At 45.4% G+C, this 20,647-nt stretch overlaps 3 protein-coding genes across 4 annotated transcripts in view; 1 reads left to right on the top strand and 2 right to left on the bottom strand.

Annotated features, from left to right (window-relative positions):
* Positions 1-2,122: 2,122 nt before the first annotated feature.
* On the bottom strand, positions 2,123-7,828 carry hhex (hematopoietically expressed homeobox). Its single transcript, XM_086270534.1, has 4 exons — positions 7,240-7,828; positions 3,507-3,685; positions 2,958-3,008; positions 2,123-2,859 (listed from the first exon to the last, which is right to left on the bottom strand). The coding sequence occupies exons 1-4, from the start codon at positions 7,628-7,630 to the stop codon at positions 2,611-2,613; spliced, it is 870 nt and encodes a 289-aa protein (XP_086126660.1). The 5' UTR covers positions 7,631-7,828; the 3' UTR covers positions 2,123-2,610.
* A 434-nt stretch (positions 7,829-8,262) lies between these two features.
* Positions 8,263-15,991, bottom strand: trub1 (TruB pseudouridine (psi) synthase family member 1). Of its 2 annotated transcripts, none has more exons than XM_086270536.1 (8): positions 15,629-15,991; positions 15,444-15,542; positions 13,135-13,190; positions 12,458-12,533; positions 12,272-12,344; positions 10,730-10,869; positions 10,591-10,647; positions 8,263-10,516 (listed from the first exon to the last, which is right to left on the bottom strand). In XM_086270536.1, the coding sequence occupies exons 1-8, from the start codon at positions 15,774-15,776 to the stop codon at positions 10,335-10,337; spliced, it is 831 nt and encodes a 276-aa protein (XP_086126662.1). In that variant the 5' UTR covers positions 15,777-15,991; the 3' UTR covers positions 8,263-10,334. The 2 variants fall into 2 exon arrangements, with proteins under 2 accessions (XP_086126662.1, XP_086126661.1); XM_086270535.1 differs by having other exon boundaries at positions 8,264-10,516; positions 12,452-12,533; positions 15,629-15,895.
* Positions 15,847-20,647, top strand: part of lrrc45 (leucine rich repeat containing 45) — a 16,068-nt gene continuing 11,267 nt past the window's right edge. Inside the window, exons 1-10 of the mRNA XM_086270533.1 lie at positions 15,847-16,168; positions 16,595-16,880; positions 17,318-17,379; positions 17,480-17,550; positions 18,086-18,264; positions 18,421-18,549; positions 18,641-18,753; positions 19,366-19,424; positions 19,525-19,602; positions 20,555-20,647. The exon at positions 20,555-20,647 is cut by the window's right edge and continues 43 nt beyond it. Coding sequence (XP_086126659.1) covers positions 16,652-16,880; positions 17,318-17,379; positions 17,480-17,550; positions 18,086-18,264; positions 18,421-18,549; positions 18,641-18,753; positions 19,366-19,424; positions 19,525-19,602; positions 20,555-20,647 — 1,013 coding nt within the window. The 5' untranslated portion in view covers positions 15,847-16,168; positions 16,595-16,651. The remainder of the gene's footprint in view (positions 16,169-16,594; positions 16,881-17,317; positions 17,380-17,479; positions 17,551-18,085; positions 18,265-18,420; positions 18,550-18,640; positions 18,754-19,365; positions 19,425-19,524; positions 19,603-20,554) is intronic.

The following is a 20,647-nucleotide window of genomic DNA, read 5'->3' as shown; positions in this document are numbered from 1 at the left end:
ATGATCAGGTCACAGTAACGTTCTGTTGGTGCTACTCTTTAGCTGCAAATGATTCAAATTATAACTATCATCACAGTCACCGGATCTTATTATTCTGCATAACTTGTTAGGACAAAAACAAGCAGTGTGTGTGTGTGTGTGTGTGTGTGTGTGTGTGTGTGTGTGTGTGTGTGTGTGTGTGTGTGTGTGTGTGTGTGTGTATTGGCCAGATCAGATGGGCACTTTGGAATCAGTCAGCTATCTTCTGAACATTTCACCCACCAACTGTTTGTGCTATTTGTCCAAATGTTGACTTTACCTGCACAATTTGTGAACCATTACACAATACAGGAGCTGAGATCAATCAGTGTGCTCTGGGTTTGAGTATAGTCTTGTACGGTGAGGCCGTTGAACCTCAGCAATGGTAATGCAGCTCGAGTATGGCTACAAGAGCAATGACCTCTCCCTCCAAATATCGCACAGGGTTAAGAAAAAAGTTACATTTCCCAGAACACGTTTTCATTTCAATTCCCGATTGGTGTTAAGTAATCTATTATATGAACTACTGTGAACGTATTGTAAGACTATCAATCCAGCCTTGCTGCTATCTCTCTGCTGTCCCCGCGCTTCTGAGGGTTCACTCAATCATTAACCTAATCTACTCACTGAAAAAGTCCCACTCATGCTGTTTGCATGAGTTTGACGATAAGCTATTTGAAGTTGAATGTGGTGATGGGACAACAATTGACAAGGACTAAACTGTTTGATAATCTTTGGCTGCTTTTGATTCCTCAGAGATTCTGAAACTGGAAACGGCAGAATGAAGAGCAGCGAATCGCTTTTTAGCTTCCAAATCAAACATTTGTATTTGCTTGAAAAATTCTAATTAAAAGCTGCTTTGTTGGCGCCGCCTCACAAATCTCAGCTGAAGGTGCTGACACAGTTTACACATCATGAAATAAAAACTATGACTAATCTAGAATCTTCTATAAAGTCCAACAACTGGTCCCAGATCTCCCCAGAGGCCCACAAGTGTTAAACACAGGCCTGATAGTTTTAAACTTTCACATTTGTTTTCTGTTTCTTTAAATGAACGATGGTTTCAGGGTTTTTGCAGATTTTGTTTATTTTCTCTTGCTCTCTATTTTGAAAACCACACAGAGCAGTGTGACTGTAATTCAGCTTAATGCAGCACAGGGAGTCCTAATGGACCTCCTCACATTCACTACTGATAGTAAAGGCAGTTATCATTCATTATCCCTGAGTGATTACACACTCTGATGATCCTCCACAAGTTTGCAGCTCTTCCTTTTTAGCTCAGCTGTTCTTCAGTGTTTTTGTCCCTGACGCTCAATGTTTTATAAAGCCACACGTCTGGATGCATTTTACATATAATAACACATTCAAAATTTAAATTCTGATTTTCCATGAATGTAACAGCAACATTAAACCAATATTAATAAAATATTACTGAAGGCGGCTCCTTTTATTCGAGTCAGATTTGAAATGCGCTATTTTTATATTTATGGTGTTGTGTTGGTACATTCATCTACAGTCTGCTTCTCTTCTGTTTTAAACGCCACTGATTTCCACACTGTAGTAAAAGAATTAGAGGCTATAACCAGCACAGCCACACATCTAACACATCGTAATGTCCTGTAATGTGGCTGCTGCTGTTTTATGAGATAAACCTTTAACCAATCAGAAACGAAAATGTGAAAATAAACAAACAAAAGGAGAAAAGTCTCAGATCTGCAGGTACACAAAAAACTACCGCGTTGGATATAAACATGTGCAAAATATATATTCAGGCTTAATGTGTAACAGACACAATATGACGTGTGTATGAAGTTTGTTCTATCATTCTGCACTACAGCTCAGCATTTAGACACGACGTGTCGCACTTTTACTCGCACTGATTCTTTGTTAAATGTACTTCTGTTAAACGTCCGAATAATGAGTGAGTTTGAACCTGACCAGAGCGCGTCGGTTCTTGTTGTTTTGGGTTTTCTGTGATTATTTGGACTGATTATAATTCTTCCTGCTTCTTGGCGGATCTTTCACGCGTTGCTGGATGTGCGAGAAATGCTTCATTTACAACGTTTCATTTTCAGACAGCAGAGAAAAGAGTTCACAGACCAGCTGAGCTGCATCCAAACGTTTGGATTGATTGTCAGAAAATAGTTTATTAGACATCAAACAAAACTGAATTTGCGCTACATTGATTATTTAATAAAATGTCACATAAAAAACACACGCCGACACACACACACGCAAAACAAAACAAAAAGAACTAAAAAACACGCTATAAAAACACGTATATGCTACAGTACAGAGAAACTGATCTACAGGCATACTATTCATCTGAAGAACATCTCTCTCTCTCTCACACACACACACACAAAATTACGCATATGTACACAGGTTCAACAAAGAAGACAGTTCTGATGAAAGGCACTCGGGTTTGAGGGGCTGACTTGTCTTAGTATTACATCCGGAACCAGTCTATCAATCTGCAAGTCACCAGGCTGGAGGAGGAGGGGGAGGAGGAGGAGGAGGAGGGGGAGGAAGGAGTTACAGCGACGCATGAGAGCTTCAGTGTCTGAGGCAGATCTTTATGGAGCCTGTGTTTCAGAACTGGGGGTTTAGTGTGAAGTCCTCGTCGTCCTCTATGTCCAGTTCTTGGTCTGTGTCGTCTGACACGTCAGAGTCCAGCTCTGTGTGGGCCTGCTGTCGGGACACACAGTGTCCCGCTTGCGCCAACTCGGGGGCCGAGCCTGGCTGCCTCTGCTCCTGGTTCTGGATTCCGGCAGCCTCTATCATCTCATCTCCTTTCTTACCTCTGGAACTGTTATCCTCCACCTCCCTCTTAGGATTCTCCTGGTGAAAGCGAACCCCGTGGATTAGGAGACGGTACGAGTGTATTGTATATGAAGGAGTGAAAGGAAGGTAGGGCGACATCAGTCACCGCTGCTCACCTGCTTTAGTCTTCGCCACTTCGCACGTCGATTTTGGAACCAGGTTTTAACCTGAAAGGAAATGTTCAAAAAAGAAAGAAATGAATGATCTTCCTTCTTTAAATATTAAAACTCTGAAAGGATGTTTCTTATGCGCAAACTCGTCCGTAAGATTTCTGGCGTCAATTAAAAATTCGGTTTGTCCGCTGTTCACGTGGAAGCGGTTTGAATTCATTTTGGATCAAGGCCACATTGAATCAAATCAGCACGCAGCACAAATATCACACACACACACACACACACACACACACACACACACACACACACACACACACACACACACACACACACCCATCGGTAATTCGCTACAAATTCCAACCATTCGCAGCCAGTAAATAGCTTTCTAGTAATAAAGTAGCAAAATCTAGTGTTATGCTACATTTCAAAAACGGAATAAATAAATGTATAAAAGTGTTTCATCGAAAATTGCGGCCGATCCTCCGGAGATCCTTCCAAACAGCTGCAGGCCATTACGGCACATGTGTGTGAGCCAGACCGGGCTCCGCTCACCTGTCTCTCGCTGAGCTGCAGCATCTTGGCCAGGCGTTTCCTCTCCGGAGGTGACAGGTACTTCTGCGTCTCAAACTTCTTCTCCAGCTCGATGGTCTGGTCGTTGGAGAAGCGCACCTGGCCGCCTTTTCTCTTATGTAAGGGCCGCTGGATGAACGGCGTCCACAGCAGAGGCTTCCCTGTGGAGAGATCCCACAGAATGCACCGTGTTTGAAATACATGAAATAAAACGAAATATTTATTTCTGGCTGTGACAAACCTGCCCGCTGTCGAAAAAGAAGCTACAGCATATAAACCTTCCTGCTGCCATCTGACATGAAACGAATTAACAAAACACGCTAGTACGCGACAGAAACACGGTACATTTGTACTGTGTTATATTAGGCCCACTGACGGCATTTTCACTCACGTGAAAAACGTGAATACGCGTTTGAACTCTTGCGATAAGTGAATTTTATCCACAAACATTTTCATTAAAAGCTCCGGAGCTGACGGTACAGCCTATACGCAGACATGCGCAGTGCAGAGACATCGAAAAATCGAACTATTCGGTCACAGAGAGAAGACGTGTTTTAGACTCTGTGGCCTCTCCCGGTCACCAGACAGCTGCGGACTCCAATGTGGAAAAGTTTGAGAGTTTATTATTTTTCAGGATTAATTATTGGATAACTATTATTTGGATTTATGTATTTATTTATTTATTATTATTATTATTATTATTATTATTATTATTATTATTATTAATAATAATAATAATAATTATTATTAATAATAACAATAATAATAATTATTATTATTGTTATTATTATTATTATTATTATTATTATTATTATTAATAATAATAATAATAATAATAATAATTATTATTATTATTATTATTATTATTATTATTATTATTATTATTATTATGTAACAGATGTAAAACTGTAATGAAGAATTTCTGATGGACAGGGCATAAACAGGAAGAAAAAGTGGAGACTATTAGTTACTAAATAGTGGGAAATGTGCGGGATTAAATAAGCTTGCGCTTCTTTCTACTGCATTGTGAAATAAATGTAAGTTATTTATAATTATTATTGTTTTGTTTGTCTCTTTTTTCTCTGTTGTTGTTATAATATTTTAACATGTTCAAAATAAAGATTTCATACAAATACAAATGATTATTATTATGATTATTATGATGTTTTACGTGTTTGTTGTTTTACACCGGTGCTGATTTTAATGAGGTTCAAAATCTCCAAAAGTCTCGATGTGCTTTTCAAAGTTTATACCCTAAAACTCGATTAGAAATGAACATAATTCCTAATTTACTGCGGATTAATGAGGGGAAAGGATCGGTGCTGTTGAAGAGATTTATTGGAGCGAAAGGCCGCTGGGTGCAATCAGAGGTGCTTTTGTCCTGTCTGCTTTCCTCCCCGGGTGATGGCCGGGAACAAACAACGGCAGCCTGCAGCCTGCTGCGAGCTGTCTTTTCAGGAAGGTCGTGACAGTGAAAACTATGGCCAAATATCCGCTTCATGTGCTTCCTGCTTTGCGGTGTGATTATAGGCAATGGCATCCACCAACAGACACTCCTGTGCTCAGCTCTGACACAATATGAATGTTTGTGGTCGAAACTGCTGTCAAAGACCTTCTTATTGCTGCGCTTTTCCCAAGGAAGTTAGCCAATCCAGCCCCAAGAGACACTGAGCGAAAATACAAGTAGCCTACAGGAAAGGTTGAGTAAAAATCAATTTGCGGCGAAAATGAAGGAAATGACATCAAATGAAACATTTTCACTGAATATGTGAGAAGTTTGTGTTCGTGCCGTTTACGCTCGGCTAATAAAGATCTGTGAAACTGGAATGATAAGCGCTAACTCGTTATAATTGTGGTAATTAAGCACGCGCACTCACAGTTTTTGTTGGCTTTGTGTTACTTTGTAACTTTCTGCCGTTGGCGCGCGCAGACAGTCTCATCAAATCAGAGTATTAACGTGATCGCTGTAAATAGATGCACAGATGTGGCGGTTGGGATAGCTCGTTAATAACAGTTTCATAAAACTGTGAGTGACGGAGATCGGAACACTGCGGGCTGCTTAAAATAGCCAGAGGAGGTGTGCGCGGTATTTATAGAGCACAGCTTCTTTAATCCGCTGTTCGACAAGACATATCATACGAGATGATTACAGATGATTGTAGGCGCTGAAACCAATCATTGTTCTCCTCCGGCAATCTCAGCTCGTGCTTGTTTGTCGTCTGTCTGAAAGGTCAGCTCAGTTGGGAGGACACGACTGTAGCTGCTGTTAGGAGGACTTTATCTTTCTCATAAGTCCCCATTAGCTCTCTGTTTGCCTTATTTTCTTCTCGCCGCCAACCATAAAGAAAGTCAGCCACATCCTCGCGAGCCCGGCAGAGGAAGTGCAACAATATGTGAAAAACGGATCCCGGGCTATCAGAGGCCGAGTGTTTCCTGAATATGTCTGTATTGAGGATGTCGATAAAATAATCAGCAGCGTGCAGCGGGCTCCCGAGGAAGCGGCTGGCCGGGGTGAGACAGGAAAACATTTAACAGCTTCTGAAACCAGATTTACTCCTATCGACAGGCTCACAGCTTCCGCTATGAACGGAAAAAGGCCCGGCTTGTTCAGCAGCACACAGTCAGACGGTCCGCTTGTCACACTATACTTAAGAGGACCATCACTTCTGGCCTCTAACACGGCGCGCAGCGTGTGTGATGGCTTCAAGCACCCCGGGAACATCATGTAAAGCAGCTTTCACGGCTCCATACTCACACAGCCGATTTCACTAATACTGCTAATAATTATTATCATAATAATAATAATAATAATAAAAGACTTGTGGTAAGCTCATGGTCAGTCAATACCCTAGAGAAAAATAACCCAACTACTTGGTGCTCAAAAGTATATGACGCACACACACACACACACACACGCACAGCAGTGAAATAACAAGTGATTTAGGGCCTGGCTATGTTTTAGTCACTGGCTGACTCGGTCCTCTGATGTTTCAGAACAATGGGAGTCAGGAAAACGAGTCAAGGTTGCCATGCACCTCCCTATCACCACCAGCAGCAGCACACTGAATGGATATGCCTGCTGCTATTGTGGCCCCAAATACGTCTGTCACAATAACAATGTGACTCATGTGTGCGTGGTCGCGCATCGTGCACAAATGTTCTTGTGAGACCAAAATGAGCTGAAGGCTTCGCGAAGACGCACAAAGTGTGTCCTCGACTCTAAAGTGTGTTTAAGAGGAGCAGTGCAAGTGTAGATGATCTTGAGTTCGACATGCATGACCAAGCGTGATGCTTATGCAAAAATGGTTTCGCTGCGACTGAAACGAAGCTTGTGAAGACATTAAAGTTTTCATGCAAAGAGCAGAAAGTTGTCTTACTGCCACATCATCCAAGTGTATATGTTGCCGCGAACAGATTTCAGGTTCACCTAAATTGTCACTGAGCGATATAATGTCCAATAATATATGATTTATTCATTTTACAATGCAAATTGTGAATATATGACCTTAACTATTTTAAGGGTCCTGATTTCCAGTGAAATAAAACCAGCAGTGCAGACTTGAGGAACTGAGTTTAACTGGCGCATTTCCACACAGGAAAACAAGAAACGTGATGCTGGCTGTCTGACGGCAAGGCAGCAGAAAAGGAGAAAATGGATATGTTTGCTAACAAATGATAAGACCAATATCAATGATGGAAATGAAATGGAACTCACCGAGAGGGTCGTGCCTGAGCAGCGCCTGTGCGTACTCCCCCATGGAGCGGTGGTGTTGCTGGTGAAACGGGTAAAAGGAGCCGGTGAAAGCCCCCGCCGAGGCGTACGTCGCCGTCAGCGCAGCGTGGTGGGACAGCGCGGGGTGGATCGGCGTGGGTTCATAAATCGGGGTTCTGTACGGCGAGATCAAACTTTTGAAGGACGAGTTGGGAGACGGGAGAGTCGGCGTGGGGATGACCGGAGTGGAGCAGGAAGATGAAGACGTTGGCGATGAAGAATAGGACGGAGATGTGGAGGTGGTGGTGGAGGTCCTCCCCAGAATGTCCTCGATGTAGAAGGGGGTCGGGTGTGCCGGCTGAATTGGGGTCGGTGCGTAAAGCGGGACGCTCATGATGCCGATCACCGCTGCTGCGCACTGGATCCAAACTAGGGGAGAGCTTCGCGTCTTTAGTCCCGCAGCCTTCCTCTTTCTATCACAGCAACTTTTTATGAGCCGCGCTAACCTCTGCTCAGCCAGTCCCGAAACACAACGACCAGAGCCTGTTTCCGAGCTGCTCGGGAGACCGTTACACTGTTTTAGTGTCCATCAGGTTGCTGCGGAGCTGCCACTCTGTTCAACTGTTGCTGCTGTTATCTGTCTGCAGCCGAAGGAGGGAGGAGATAAGTGGACGGCCAACTTCCTGCAGGTGGCCGGCGGCCGTTTCTGATTGGCTTGCACGCAGTTCTTAACGAACTCCACAGTGGTCGGATGACAGGAGAGGGGAGATAATTGTGTTTCAGAAGAATCGACGCGACGCAAACAGGTAATCAGAAAACAGACGAATGTAATGGAACAGAGCCGGCGCTGAGAGTAGCTGGGTCTGAAAATGCAAGTACGGGCCCGCTCACACTTCAGCCTCCTCACGGTCACACTCCTAAGAGTGTACACCGCCCATAATGTTTGAGTAAAAGTCACACTCCTACTCAGCTCAAAACTGTTTGCATTTACCCAAAGCACCTCAATCAAAACTTGCATGCAAAATCATATTACTGGATCATGGCCGAATAATGAGTGAACATCCGTTTATTGTTGCAGTATCTGCACTGCTGTGTCATATATGTATTAGCACAGTGATATGTGTAACTCGGCACAATAAGAAATACGTTTTCACATAAATGAAATATAAGAGCACATGCACTGTTACACAGGAGGAGCGTACAGCGTTTTCGTGACCTTGTCTGTCAGCAGTCTCAGATGATTTAATGGTAACTTTGAGGAGATTTTGCATTAGAGCCGGGCTTTCAAAGATAAGATAAGTGTGATTTGAAATGATAGTTCTCACTGGTTTTGCTCCAGGAAGTATCATGTCACAAGTCAGCGGATTGGCCCACGAGGGTCCAACTGTTTAGGTTCTCCCAGCCAGAGATCGGCATCATTGCTTTATGCAAAAAGACATTCCCCGTGGTTTGGCACCACGCTGAAGTGAGACAGTTAGGCAAAGAGCGCGATGATCCACTTGTGTGAATAACATTTCTTTGGCAACATTGTTTTTAAAAATGTTGAACAAATGTTGAATGTCAGATGGAAAACCCACGTGAACAGAGCACAGACAGCACGCAGCGCTGCTTTTATACCCACACACACACACCTTTGTGTAGTCAAACGGGCCGCAGCCTTATCTTAACAGTGTAATAGAGGCCGACTGCGATCCACGGCCCCAACGTTGCAGCTCAATCAAGTGGGATTAACTCCTGATTTGAATGTTTGGAGTTTTCCTGTGAAATCCACTGTGGGATGAGATAGCAATAAACGCTCGTGTATGTAACGGCTCACTAAGTGATTGGATGTTAAACAATAACCGGAGACTTCTGCTTTAGTCACAGCGGGGCCCAGCTGCACGCGCGCAGGGCCTCGCGACATTTTATCATCACGCGAGTTCATTAATCGTCGCTGGAAACGGCGACTCGCACCTGGGAGCCGGACGACGGCGTTTATCTGCTCGCTCCCCGAAACCAGCCGCCGGCTCGATTTCCTGGCGCGCGCCCCCGTCTGCCAACTTTCTAACGGCTGTAATTTAGATAAAGTGGAGCAAACAGCCTTAAAGACATCAAAGACATCCACAAAACGGCTAATATTTGGACTGAGACAATCATTGCAGCTCATTGATCCGGCCAGCCTCCCGTGGCGTCAGACTCCGGGCCAAAACCCGCTGATAACTCGAGTGAGCCGCCCCCCGGCAGCTGGCGCCATATATCTGCCATTGTCAGTGCAAGCCACTCAGTCTCCTCCTCACGAGTCAACAGTATCCCGATTATCAAACGCATCGGGATGTGCCCGGCCTTCCTTTGTTCGAGTTTGGAATGACCGAGGAAACGTAACCATGAGAAACGGCACAGAGCATGCGCTATGGAAATGAAGCAGCAGGTGATACTCGGAAAATTAGAATAAGTATAACCATGCATACGCACTCTGTACTTGGTTTGGGCCCCTTTTGCACGAATTACTGCCTCGATGCAGCGTGGCGTGGATGCTACCAGCTGTGGCGCTGCTGAGGTGTTACGGAAGATTGTGGCCACACTTTGCACGATATTTGAATTCCTCGAGTTTCACCTGTGGATGTCTTCATTGTAGTGGGAAGCTTAGAAGCAAAGAAATAACAGTCCACGCGTGAGTTTGGACGAGCCCAGGGGGCTTTTTTACTTAATCATGTGCATCACTGCACTGAGCAGGACTCAAGGAAGACTTTGTAAAAGACATTTTTACAACAGTGAACTAAACCGAGGCAGCCGATAAAAACAAATCAGATCCTAAACTTACAACAAAAACTTCACAGGTGTTCGGTGCCACAGACACTGATCTCGCCGTTCCCTCGCAGCTCCTCGCCGATCGTACGATCAGGTTATTTACTCTTCACAAATCTGTGCAGGTCCAGCAACATGGTAACCTGCTGAGTCTCCTTTGCTCCCGTTTCTCATTATATGACTGTTTGCTTTACAACTTTTAATGTAAGGTGTCATGATGTTCAAACTTTAACTAAAACTGAAGAGTATGAACCAAAAATCTGTCTTTACATGAAAGGAAACCCCTTCCTCTTCCCTCTGCATCCTGGTCCCGGTCAGGTGACTACCTTCTTTGGCTTCGGATGATCCTCCTCCGGGTCTCCCTCTGAGCAGGTCTTCAGCGAGCGCAAGACGTGTTCCAGCGTCCACTGCTCCTCGTGTAAGGCGTGCTCCTCCAGAGTGAACGGACCCTGCTTTGTTCTGACCAGCTCCTTCACATGAGCGCAAGAGGACAGAGCTGCAGCACACAGACAGCGTTACTCAGCAACACGCCGTCGATGGAAAGGTGAAACAGGTGGAAGGCAGTCTCACCTTTTCCCAGGTCATCCACCAAACTTCTGACATAGAACCCACCACCACACTCAATATCTGCAACACGAAGGAAAGCGAAACATTCAGCCAAAGAGGACACAACACCTAAAAGCCTGTTGTGTGATGCAGCGTGTCGAACCCAGAGTGAAGAGAGGAGGCTTGAACTCCTGCAGGGTCAGGCTGTACACCGTGACGGGCCTGGCCGGTTTGGCATCGACCTTGTGACCTTTCTTCAGCAGGACAGACAGACGTTGGCCATCCTTTTTTAATGCCGAGTATCTAAAACGATTATAAGAAAAGAGTTGGTTACAAAATACACACATTTAGCACCAAGAACTGTTTTTATGTGAACTCCATGTATAATGACACAAAGGCACTGCTTCCTGCATCAGTGGGAATCAGCACTGCAGTGAGCAAACAGTGACCTCCAGAGGCTTCATAGGTCACTGCGCTACACTAATAAGACGAAAAACCCTCAAATGTTTAAAGAACTGGACCATTGAGAGGCCTTTCATTCATTCTCCCAGGGGACACGAACGGCATTAAAGGACACACGATCGGTTTACTGCAGCTGGACATTTAGATCTCAGAGCCTCTTCACACAGATCTGGGTCCACACATCACTTCTTAGCCTTTACAACAATTAGTCATTACGGCTCTCTGATCATATCATTAACCTGTAACATGCCATCAAACTGGCTGCACATTCAGAGAAAACTGGTTTCAGTTCAGCCACTTGTTGAAGCCTCTGGCGTCTACTGCAGCGTGTTGTGCGCTCTGCCGTGAAGGCGATTGGCTGCAGACTCCCATCTCTGCAGGGCCTGTGCGCCTCCAGCACACTGGGGCGTGCAGCTGGGATCTCAGCTGACCCTTCTCACCCTGGACTCAGTCTGTTAGACCTGCTCCCCTCAGGCAGGAGGCTCCGGCCCAGTCGCACCAGAACCTCATCATAAGAACAGTTTCTCCTCTGCTGTTGGACACATGAACAGTAACATATGACTGGTCCCACCCCAAACACATGGCCCCATACTTCTCTGCATCTGTTCCACTTTTGCACTCATGTATATAGTAATCTGCTTAGCACTTTTCATTTTTATGTTTATTTAAGTGTTTGCCTTCATTTCCTAATGTTGGAAAGCTGCTCAACATTTGGCAATAAAACCTTTTCTGATTCTGATCTTTGCTTGTGTAGACTCAAAATGATGACACGGCTAATGTCCCTCAGAAAATGGAAACAGCTTCTCCACACATGGATGTGTAGGCCTACTTTAACAATCACACTCATTTTTGTGGTTCCCTGATTTGGATTTTCCTGCTGCATCAGCCAACCTGGCACATTCCTGGAAGCGTCTGTGATAAAGCTGGTGAACCGTGCAAAGCTGTCATCGCGCCTCTGAGTTCAATTCATGCACCTTCATGTAAGGTAAGCATCGAACCACTGCACCACGGAGCCACTAAATGACTGCAACCCCCAAAAAGGAAGCTCACATGAACCCCACGTTTATGCATCTACCATCAAATCCAACACCATCCCAAACAAGCGCAGTAACAGAGGACGTGAAGTCCTGAGCTGCTGCTCGGAAAGTTTAGGTTTCGTTTTCTGTAAAAGAAGATTTCATCTTAAGAAATAAACGTTTCGTTTGATCTAATTAAAGCTTCAGACGTTTGGATGTTGACTCACAGCGGAGGCACTTGCATGATGTCACCAGTGAAAGCTTTCAGCTTTTCCTCGACGTCCAGCCTGGTTATGTGTTCTAGAAAATGTATGAAAACATGACTCACTGAGAGACAGACGGTAAAGGAGAAACCGAAGTTTGCAGATTATCCTGCTGTGTCGATGGATCTGAAAGATCGAATTTACCAAAACCTTTCTCCAGAGTCACGCTGCCGGTGGCATCGAGAGTGTCTGTTGCTTTTCCAAACTCTCCAACGGCAACGTATTTCTGAAAAACACACAGCATGTGTCACGTTTGTGTCACACCAAGTTCATCCACAGTTAACAAGTTACAGGAATCATTCATGCATTTGTCATCGCAGACATCTAAAGTTCACGAGGCGTTCGGGTCTGTTGAGAAGCTGTATTGTATACACAATGTCCTTATCAATAGATTTGCATGTATACTTGTACCTAAAAAAAAGTGCTTCTCTACACACGCAGAGGTTTGTGTTGTGGTTTCTAACAGCTCGTTAGTACCTGTTAGATCTGCTACCATGAAAGCAGGAACAGACCAATCAGCACGTATCGACACAATGCTAGAAGTTCATGGGGGAAACAGACTTCACTGTGACACAAACTAAAGGACGCGTCGTTTTATTTGGAACATGTCAGTGTGCATCTGCTAAACCAACATGTTTGGCTTCATCCAGGTGACGACATACGGTAGAGTCAGAGCCTGGCTGTGCTCGTCAGCATGCACAATAAACAACAATCAGATACGCGCAGCAGTGCAGCTCTAACCTGCATTCATGCCTCGCACTTTTCACCAGACGTCAAGGTTTAATGCACATTTTAGTTTAGTTCAAACAGCAGTGAAGCAAACTGACCTTTGACCCAGTCAACATTGTGCTGAGCATTTTGGTGCCGTTCCCAACACCAACAACTGAAACAAAGAGAGTCCAATGATTAAAGTCCTGCTAGCGCCCCCCACAGGTTGAAGTGTTCACTGAACTCACTTTTAATTCATTCATCAAAGTTCACCAAACTCAGAATATACTGAAACATTTATATTTAGTGCTCATCTTCGTGCTTTGTTAAGTTGATAACAACCTTTATTCCCTTCTTCATGACATCATCACCTGGGACTTTGCAAGCAGCAGTGAAGCGGCTGCTTTTCCCTCAGACTGACCCAACATCACCTCAAGGTTCAAGGTTCTTTATTATTTGTCACATGCATAGTTATACAAGTATAACACACAGTGAAATGTAGCTGACTGACTGAACAGCTTTTCTTATGCTTACGGACGAGGTGGAGGCGTGCTCTCGTCTCGCTGTGCTGCGGGGCGCAAATCAGACAACACGGCATCGTGCTGCAGGATGTTGTAGCAGCCATGCTGGTTAAGAGCCGTCTTCCTTGGGCGAGACGCTTCACCCGTTGCCTACTGGTGGTGGTCAGAGGGCCCGGTGGCGCCAGTGTCCGGCAGCCTCGCCTCTGTCAGTGCGCCCCAGGGTGGCTGTGGCTACAATGTAGCTGCCATCACCAGTGTGTGAATGTGTGGATGACTGGATGTGTAAAGCGCTTTGGGGTCCTTAGGGACTAGAAAAGCGCTATACAAATACAGACCATTTAATTCAACCACAGTGAATTAATTTTTCCTAAAATTATGGGTGTGGCCACTTTGCCAGACGTACCAGCACAATCAGCAGGGTTGTCTGGCAGGTTCATCTCTGCTAACTGGAGTCAATGGACCGGCCTCCTGCACTTTTAGCTGCATAGGTGCTTTATAAAACACTTTAATAAAGACAAGAACTACAGTTGGGCTCATAGGTTATAAGGAAAATCGAGTCCTATGATATCATTGTTCAACGACAGTGGTTTAACTTGCATTTGAAGGAAGCCATCGTTGATTTAAAAAGCACAAAAACAAAATACAGCTATCAGAGAGCAAATTACCAATGTAGTCCATTCTTAAAAAGATGGAAGCACGGGCCGCCCAGAAACACCTAAAGGCCCAAAAAACACTGAAGAAAATTTAAATGAATTCTTCATTTGAAGAAATAAAAATCCTGACAAAACATCGACTCAAGCCCCAAAAACAGTTGAAGAGCTCGGCCTGTCATTGTTAAAACCTACACCATGGTGCAAACCACTGGTTACACTCAAGACCAAGAAGGCCGGACTGCATCTGCCAGGAAACATTTAAAAGTCACAGTTCTGGAGAAAAAAATCCCACGTTGTCAGGTGAAACTGAGATAAATTTGTACAAAAACGATGGCAAGACAAAAAGTATCCAGAAGGAACTGAAGCATTATCTGTCAAACATGCTGGAAGCAGCATTATGGGCTTGTATGGCTGCCAGTGGAACTGTGCCACTTAAAGATGGTGTGACTGCTGACAAAGCAGCTCAGAGTTAGACAACCTGGGACAGCCTGTTCTACACTGCAGAAATGCAGGAAAAACACCTGATAGATCTAACGAGGTGCCCATAGACACTGAAGCTGTTTCCACTGGCACCTTGATGGAAGTGAGAGAGAAGGAAAGACAGGAGTGTGGAGGTGCTGCCTGAACATCATCTGTGATATCAGTACACCTCTCCAAGGTTGTGTTAAAAGTCCACCGGCCTCGCTCCTACACAGGTGGGTCATCTGGACCATTCCACTCTTCATAGAGGATGACGGGCCAGCACCAGGGGTACACTGCTTATGAGGAACATAGCTACATATCAAAACAATAAGAAGATCAGATTTCATGACTTTACTATATTTTATCCATAGAAAAACAGCAAGCATGTTGTCATAGAAAATGCAGGAGTCACGATGTCGCGGACTTTCCCAGGACACGCGTGGGTAGAAAAATGTGCAAAAGAAAAGAAAATGCACCTGTTACAGAAAAATGTTAAAGTCTTGAAAAAACAACTTCTAGACAAACGACAGTGTACGTCTCAGGGATTTGAGATTGTTATCAACATAAATCTATTTGATCTTAACTCTGTATAAAACGCCCCCAGACATGCATGACTGGAGCAGCCCTGGAGGTCGGGCCCTGCCGGTGCTTTACCGATGCACCCTGCCGGTGCACCCTCCAGTAAACACGGAGGGTGGGACTGACCCCCTCTCCCCCCTCCTCCCAGGGCAGGAATGACAACAGTCGCGCGTGGCCCAGCACCGGGACGTGAGCGCTAGCCTAGCCGCTTACCCAGCACCCCGCTGGCAGCGCTGTCCAGCGTCCCTCCGTGTCCCATCTTCAGGCTCTGGTTCTTCCTCTTCCGCGGGTTTGGATTTTTGACTCCCGCCTCTGAAAGATAAAGCGACACAAACGGTTTACGGTCAGCTTTCCGCAAACACCGGGCTGGACGTCCTGCTGCTGTTTGGTCCCGTTACCCTTGAGCAAAGCTTCCTTGAGTACATTTAACACGTCCGCGGAGGTCGGCCCTTGTTTTTTATATATCGCAAACAATCCGTTTAACGCCTGTAGTTGCGACAAAGAACTAGTTATCGCAGGGACGGTGTTACTGACGCTCCCGGACATGCTCGTTTCTCTTTTCTTTGGCTAATGTCCATCTTCTTCTTTTACCCTCAACTATGCGACCCGTTGTTGTCTTTACTGCCCCCTGCTGGTTGAGCAAACACTCCGTCTTCCTTCTGCATGAATAACATTATTAAACAACACGACGCTTAACAGCCTTCTGTTGTTGACGATCTGTTTAAGCAGTATTATAGGCAGTCTTCGCCCATCCTCACACAGATCAGGCCTGATAAAAACCAACAAACAGTTAGATAAATAAAGATTTTTTCGAAACTACGTTGACCAAAATGCTTTGCGCCAAACACTTCCTAGTTACTCTGTGCCCTGGTTTCCTTCTTCTGTCAGCTGGTCGAGCTACGACAACAATAACTGTCAGGACGACAGTTCTGGTGGAGGTCTGTGTTTTTATCTTAACCTGTAATTATTATTTTGATCGCTAGTCACGACATCCGGTTTAAACGCCTCCTTACTCTGATCATCGGTTGAAGATTTGATTGTCCCGCGCGAGCCTCTGACTCGCGTGGAGATAGCTCCTCGCGTCACTTTCATTCAAAACTGGCTGCTCAGCGTGGCTCTGCCTGTTACAAGCTACCATGTAAAATACACGTCAGTCCGCTCTAAATGCACACAGCTGTGCGGGCTGGTCGCTGCAGTGGTTACAGTTGAGTCAGTGTCGTGTGATCGTCAATTCTTTCTTACATTCAGCAAAAGCTCGGCGTTTTCGTTATTGATTAATGCGTTTATCTTTGATGCAAAGAAAATCAACAGCACATGTATAGATAGCAGCAGTAGCAACTTTTGTCTCTCCTTCTTTTCACCAGTTGGTCTGAGGACGGAAAGCTCTGCTCGTCAGATGATCAGGAGTCTGCAGAGCCTGGATGGAGGATTTCAGGCGGATATACCTCCGTCTGTGTAAGGAGGGAGGCGTGGAGCCTCAGGAGGGTGTTGTAGCTCAGCTCCAGGAGAGCAGGTCTGCTCAGGGCTCCAGACTGGACCTGAGTGGACAGAGCCTGTCTGCAGATACCTGCTCAGTGCTGGCTAAGGCCTTCCATAAGGATACTGTCTTTACTGAGGTGTCACTCAGTGACTGCATGCTCAGCGAGGAGGGTGCGTGAGGACAGTCTTTATGTAATGTGGAGAATTATACAGTATGTGCAAGTGTATGGTGCTCGTTGATGTCAACGATGCAGTGAGGTGGCCCTGCCCGAGTCACTCTGCTGCGGCACGTCTATTTAACGTACTTTAGTCAGTCTGATGATTGATAAAACTATCAGAGCGAGTGTGTTAGGCTACATATCACACAGATGCTGTCAACAAAGTCCTTTGGTTCTGATCCTGAACACATCTTCACATTTACAGAGTTTTCTCTGCTTGAATTAGAAGGATAAATGCAAGCAGTCTTTTTTAAATGCAACAAACAAACAGAGAAATGGAGCACATTCATATAGATCTCTTTTCTCATTAGCACAATAAACCACATTTGCTGCTCTGGTAAATATTGTGACTCAGGATGTGTTAGTCACTGTGCTGTGTGTGACTCTCAGGTGCCAGAGTGCTCCTCAGTGGACTGTTTGACAACACGACTGTCAAAGTCCTGGATCTGAAGGTACCAGCTCCCAAATTAGACTCTCCACACACGGTGACACTAGTTTTATCTTATTGCACAATGTCTGTGTGTCCTTAGGTTGTGTTTTTATTGTTCACAGGGGAATAACCTGAGATCATCAGGAGCTGAGGTGCTGGGACAGTTGTTGGCACAAAACAAGACGCTGCGCAGGTAAGACTCATGCTTTTCCTGTCTGTGTGCCATTTCATTTCTTTCCCTTATGGAGGTTAATAGTTGTGTAGCACCGGTTTACAACTACAGATCGTAAGCTGTCTTTTAACAGCGGGAGACCTGTGAAAGCCCACAGGCTGAGTGTAGAGACACGCAGACACTTTAGTGATCACACAGAATATTTAGTAGTTGAGTTAACCACACAAAAACCGCTGTAGTCACTTCTGTTTTTGGTGAGAAACACTCTGACACTTTGTATTTCACCACAAATGAGTTTCAATCAAACAACCAAGATGTGAACAAAAATATTGCATTTGTGGGAATTAAAGCGATTTTCAAACACCTGACATGAAAGTAAGAGCAGACAGCCTGTAGTGTGGGACATCATACTGAAAACAAAACAAGCCCATCAGAGAGACAGCAGAAACGTGACCCAGTCGTATCACGCATTTCTGATCATTGCAGGAACCTGTCAGCACATAGTGTGAGCACTGAAGAGTGTCCCTAATTAACTGGCAGTGTTTGGTTTTTGCAGGCTGGTGCTGGAGTGGAATGCGTTGGGCGTGTGGGACGAAGCTTTCTCGCTCTTCTGCAGCGGTTTAGTTTCCAACTGCGCGCTGACGCAGCTGGACCTGCGCAACAATCAAATCAACCACCATGGAGCGTCGGCGCTCGCTCTGGCACTCAAACGCAACAGCACACTGGAAGTTCTAGGTGACTCTAACTGGTTAACGTCATGTACCGTGTTGTTCGGTAGAGAACAGCTTTTAAGAGCAGCCTCCGTCGTATGGCAGCATCATAAGTTTAGGTTGTAGAGGCTGCTGTTGTCATCAGCACATGGTCCATGCTAACTCCTCTTACCTCTCTCAGATCTGAGGTGGAACAATATTGGTCTGCTGGGAGGCAGGTCCATGCTGGAGGCACTTCAGAACAACAAGAGCATAGTGCAGCTGGAGATGGCTGGGAACAACATTCCCAGTGACACGCTGAAAGCTCTCGGTAAGTCCTACCTGAGGTCGTAACGCTAGCAGTATGGCTTCGTTAGCGTTACTATAACATGGTCACGCTGAGAGCCATCTTTACCTTTCAGAGCAGGCCACAGGGCACAACTCAGACAGGCGGTCCACCCTGAGGGAGAGTCGCAGCCGCACACAGGTCCTCAGCAAGGAGATTCAAACACTGAAGGAGGAGAAGGGCCGGCAGGTAACCTCGCATTCCCGAACTGCAGACACCACAGGTCAGCCATTCACCTCCAAGAAACATTTCTCCCAGAGAAGCGATCAGAAGTCTACAACCTGTCTGAATACGGATCCTCCCAGCACTTGCACCACCAGTAGGAAATCCCAGTGCATGCACTCTTGTAGCTATAGCCCACTGTGGTTACAGATCCACAGATCCACAGACCACAGGATGGATTCTGTAAAGGTTTATTTTCTGTGTAGTGATGCACCTTTATTTACTTTTCCAAAGAGACAAATGCAAACAGATCAATGTCAAAAAGCAATTTGCACTCGAGAGGTGAGTGCAGCTGTTTCTCATCACGTAGTGGACACACAGCCTAGTTCCAGCTCAGTGTCCATACCAAAGTGAATCCCATAAATAGCCAAGACACACATATCGGTACAAATCAGGTTAACGTTTGGACTAAGCTGATAACGGTGGAGCGAGGGTTGAGGGAGTCTGATATCTTCACGGTTGTCTACACAAATTTGTAACGTGTAGTCAGATATTTCTGTGAGTCATAATGAACCACAGTAATGTCCAGATAACCTACTCAGATTAAATACAGTTTTTTATTTCTAACTTTTGTTTCAGTTCCTGAGCCTGATGGAGACCATAGACAGGCAGAGGGACGAGATGGGGCGCTCCAGTAGGTGAGCGGTGACTCTGTGGCCATTGGCCAATAGCCTGGAAGATGGTGTGTGGGGACACCTGCATCCTCTTATGATTCTGTGACTTTCTCTCTGTCATCAGGTCAACCTCCAGTCAGATCGGCCAACTCCAGGAAGCTCTGAACGAGAGAAAGTCCACTGTCAACTCTCTCACCGCAAAGTAATCGTTTCCTCCTCCATCAGTCCTCGTCCAGCAAACAGCTGTGTGAGAAGACAGCTGCTCGTATATGTGGCTGCTGCAGTCATACAAGAAGAAAGCACGAGGATCACTTTATATCAGGAGACTTGGCACTCAAAAAAATGCTGAAATCCACGGAGAGTTCTAAGCCCCTCCCCCAGTTAGCCAGTCGTGTCGTGCCGCCGCGTGTGAACAATAGGTTGTAATGCTGTCAAACTGTACGTGTGCCCAGCAGGTGTGGAGTAACGTGTCACAGGAAAGCTCTTCACATAAACTTTGTTACAGAGTCACAGAACGTTGTTTGTTTTTGACGTGTGGGTTTGAGTCCCACTGAGCACTGAAGTGATCGTTGTCCAAATAACTGCCTGGATTTCGTTTACAATCTAGCAGAAACGCAGGGTTCTGACTTACTTCAAGGTCACAGCTTTCAAATGCTGTGGATACATCTGGAAAAACACAGCACATGCAAAAATGCCCCCAGACATCTTGCAACTGAAGGATTTTTGCATGAAGCCACGGCCAAAAAAGTCAGCAAGCTGAGGAGAGCGGTGGACAGTTATGCAAAAGGCAGAGGAGTTATTTCTGCCAGCAGAGAACAAGAGAAACAAGAGGGAGTCCAGCCCTCCTCTCCTTCTAACCAACACCTTTATTATGAGCCACTCTGCAAACGCAGAAGCTCTGATGCGTTAGGACACTGGGATGATCGATGACGATTATGGTTTCCAATATCCCAACATGATAGCAGTTCTTTGTTTGTCCTATTTTCATGACAGCGATGTCATTCTGAGGAAGTTTGCAGGAAAGTCTCGAGACTTGGCACAGACGTCAGTTTGGACAAAGGATTAGCTGATTCGAGTTTGGTAGTCAGAGATTAAAGATCGGTGTAACCGGGGCCTCAAACATGCGTTTAACAGCATCATCTGTTGTTGTGCAGGCTGCAGATGACAGAAGCTGCCCTCGCACTCTCTGAGCAGAAAAACCAAAACATGGGAGAGCTGCTATCTCGACTGAAAGCTGAGAAAGAAGA

Source organism: Aulonocara sp. 'chitande type north' Nkhata Bay, linkage group LG18 (genome assembly GCF_057382095.1).
Source record: "Aulonocara sp. 'chitande type north' Nkhata Bay isolate Kocher_YH1m ecotype deep benthic linkage group LG18, A_spYH_male_GT1.1, whole genome shotgun sequence".
Lineage (NCBI taxonomy): Eukaryota > Metazoa > Chordata > Actinopteri > Cichliformes > Cichlidae > Aulonocara > Aulonocara sp. 'chitande type north' Nkhata Bay.
The sequence above is the reverse complement of the archived record's forward strand: the minus strand, read 5'-3'. Positions and strand labels throughout refer to the sequence as shown.

Excerpts from the sequence above, each read along its gene's own strand:
- hhex (XM_086270534.1), bottom strand. The coding sequence starts at position 7,630 with ATGAGCGTCCCGCTTTACGCACCGACCCCAATTCAGCCGGCACACCCG. Across the intron at positions 3,686-7,239 it reads GCTCAGGCACGACCCTCTCG|GGAAGCCTCTGCTGTGGACG; the intron begins GTGAGTTCCATT and ends ATCTCTCCACAG. Across the intron at positions 2,860-2,957 it reads AGTGGCGAAGACTAAAGCAG|GAGAATCCTAAGAGGGAGGT; the intron begins GTGAGCAGCGGT and ends CGCTTTCACCAG.
- trub1 (XM_086270535.1), bottom strand. The coding sequence starts at position 15,776 with ATGTCCGGGAGCGTCAGTAACACCGTCCCTGCGATAACTAGTTCTTTG. Across the intron at positions 10,870-12,271 it reads ATCATGCAAGTGCCTCCGCT|ATACTCGGCATTAAAAAAGG; the intron begins GTGAGTCAACAT and ends TAATCGTTTTAG. Across the intron at positions 10,517-10,590 it reads GGTGGATGACCTGGGAAAAG|CTCTGTCCTCTTGCGCTCAT; the intron begins GTGAGACTGCCT and ends TGTGTGCTGCAG.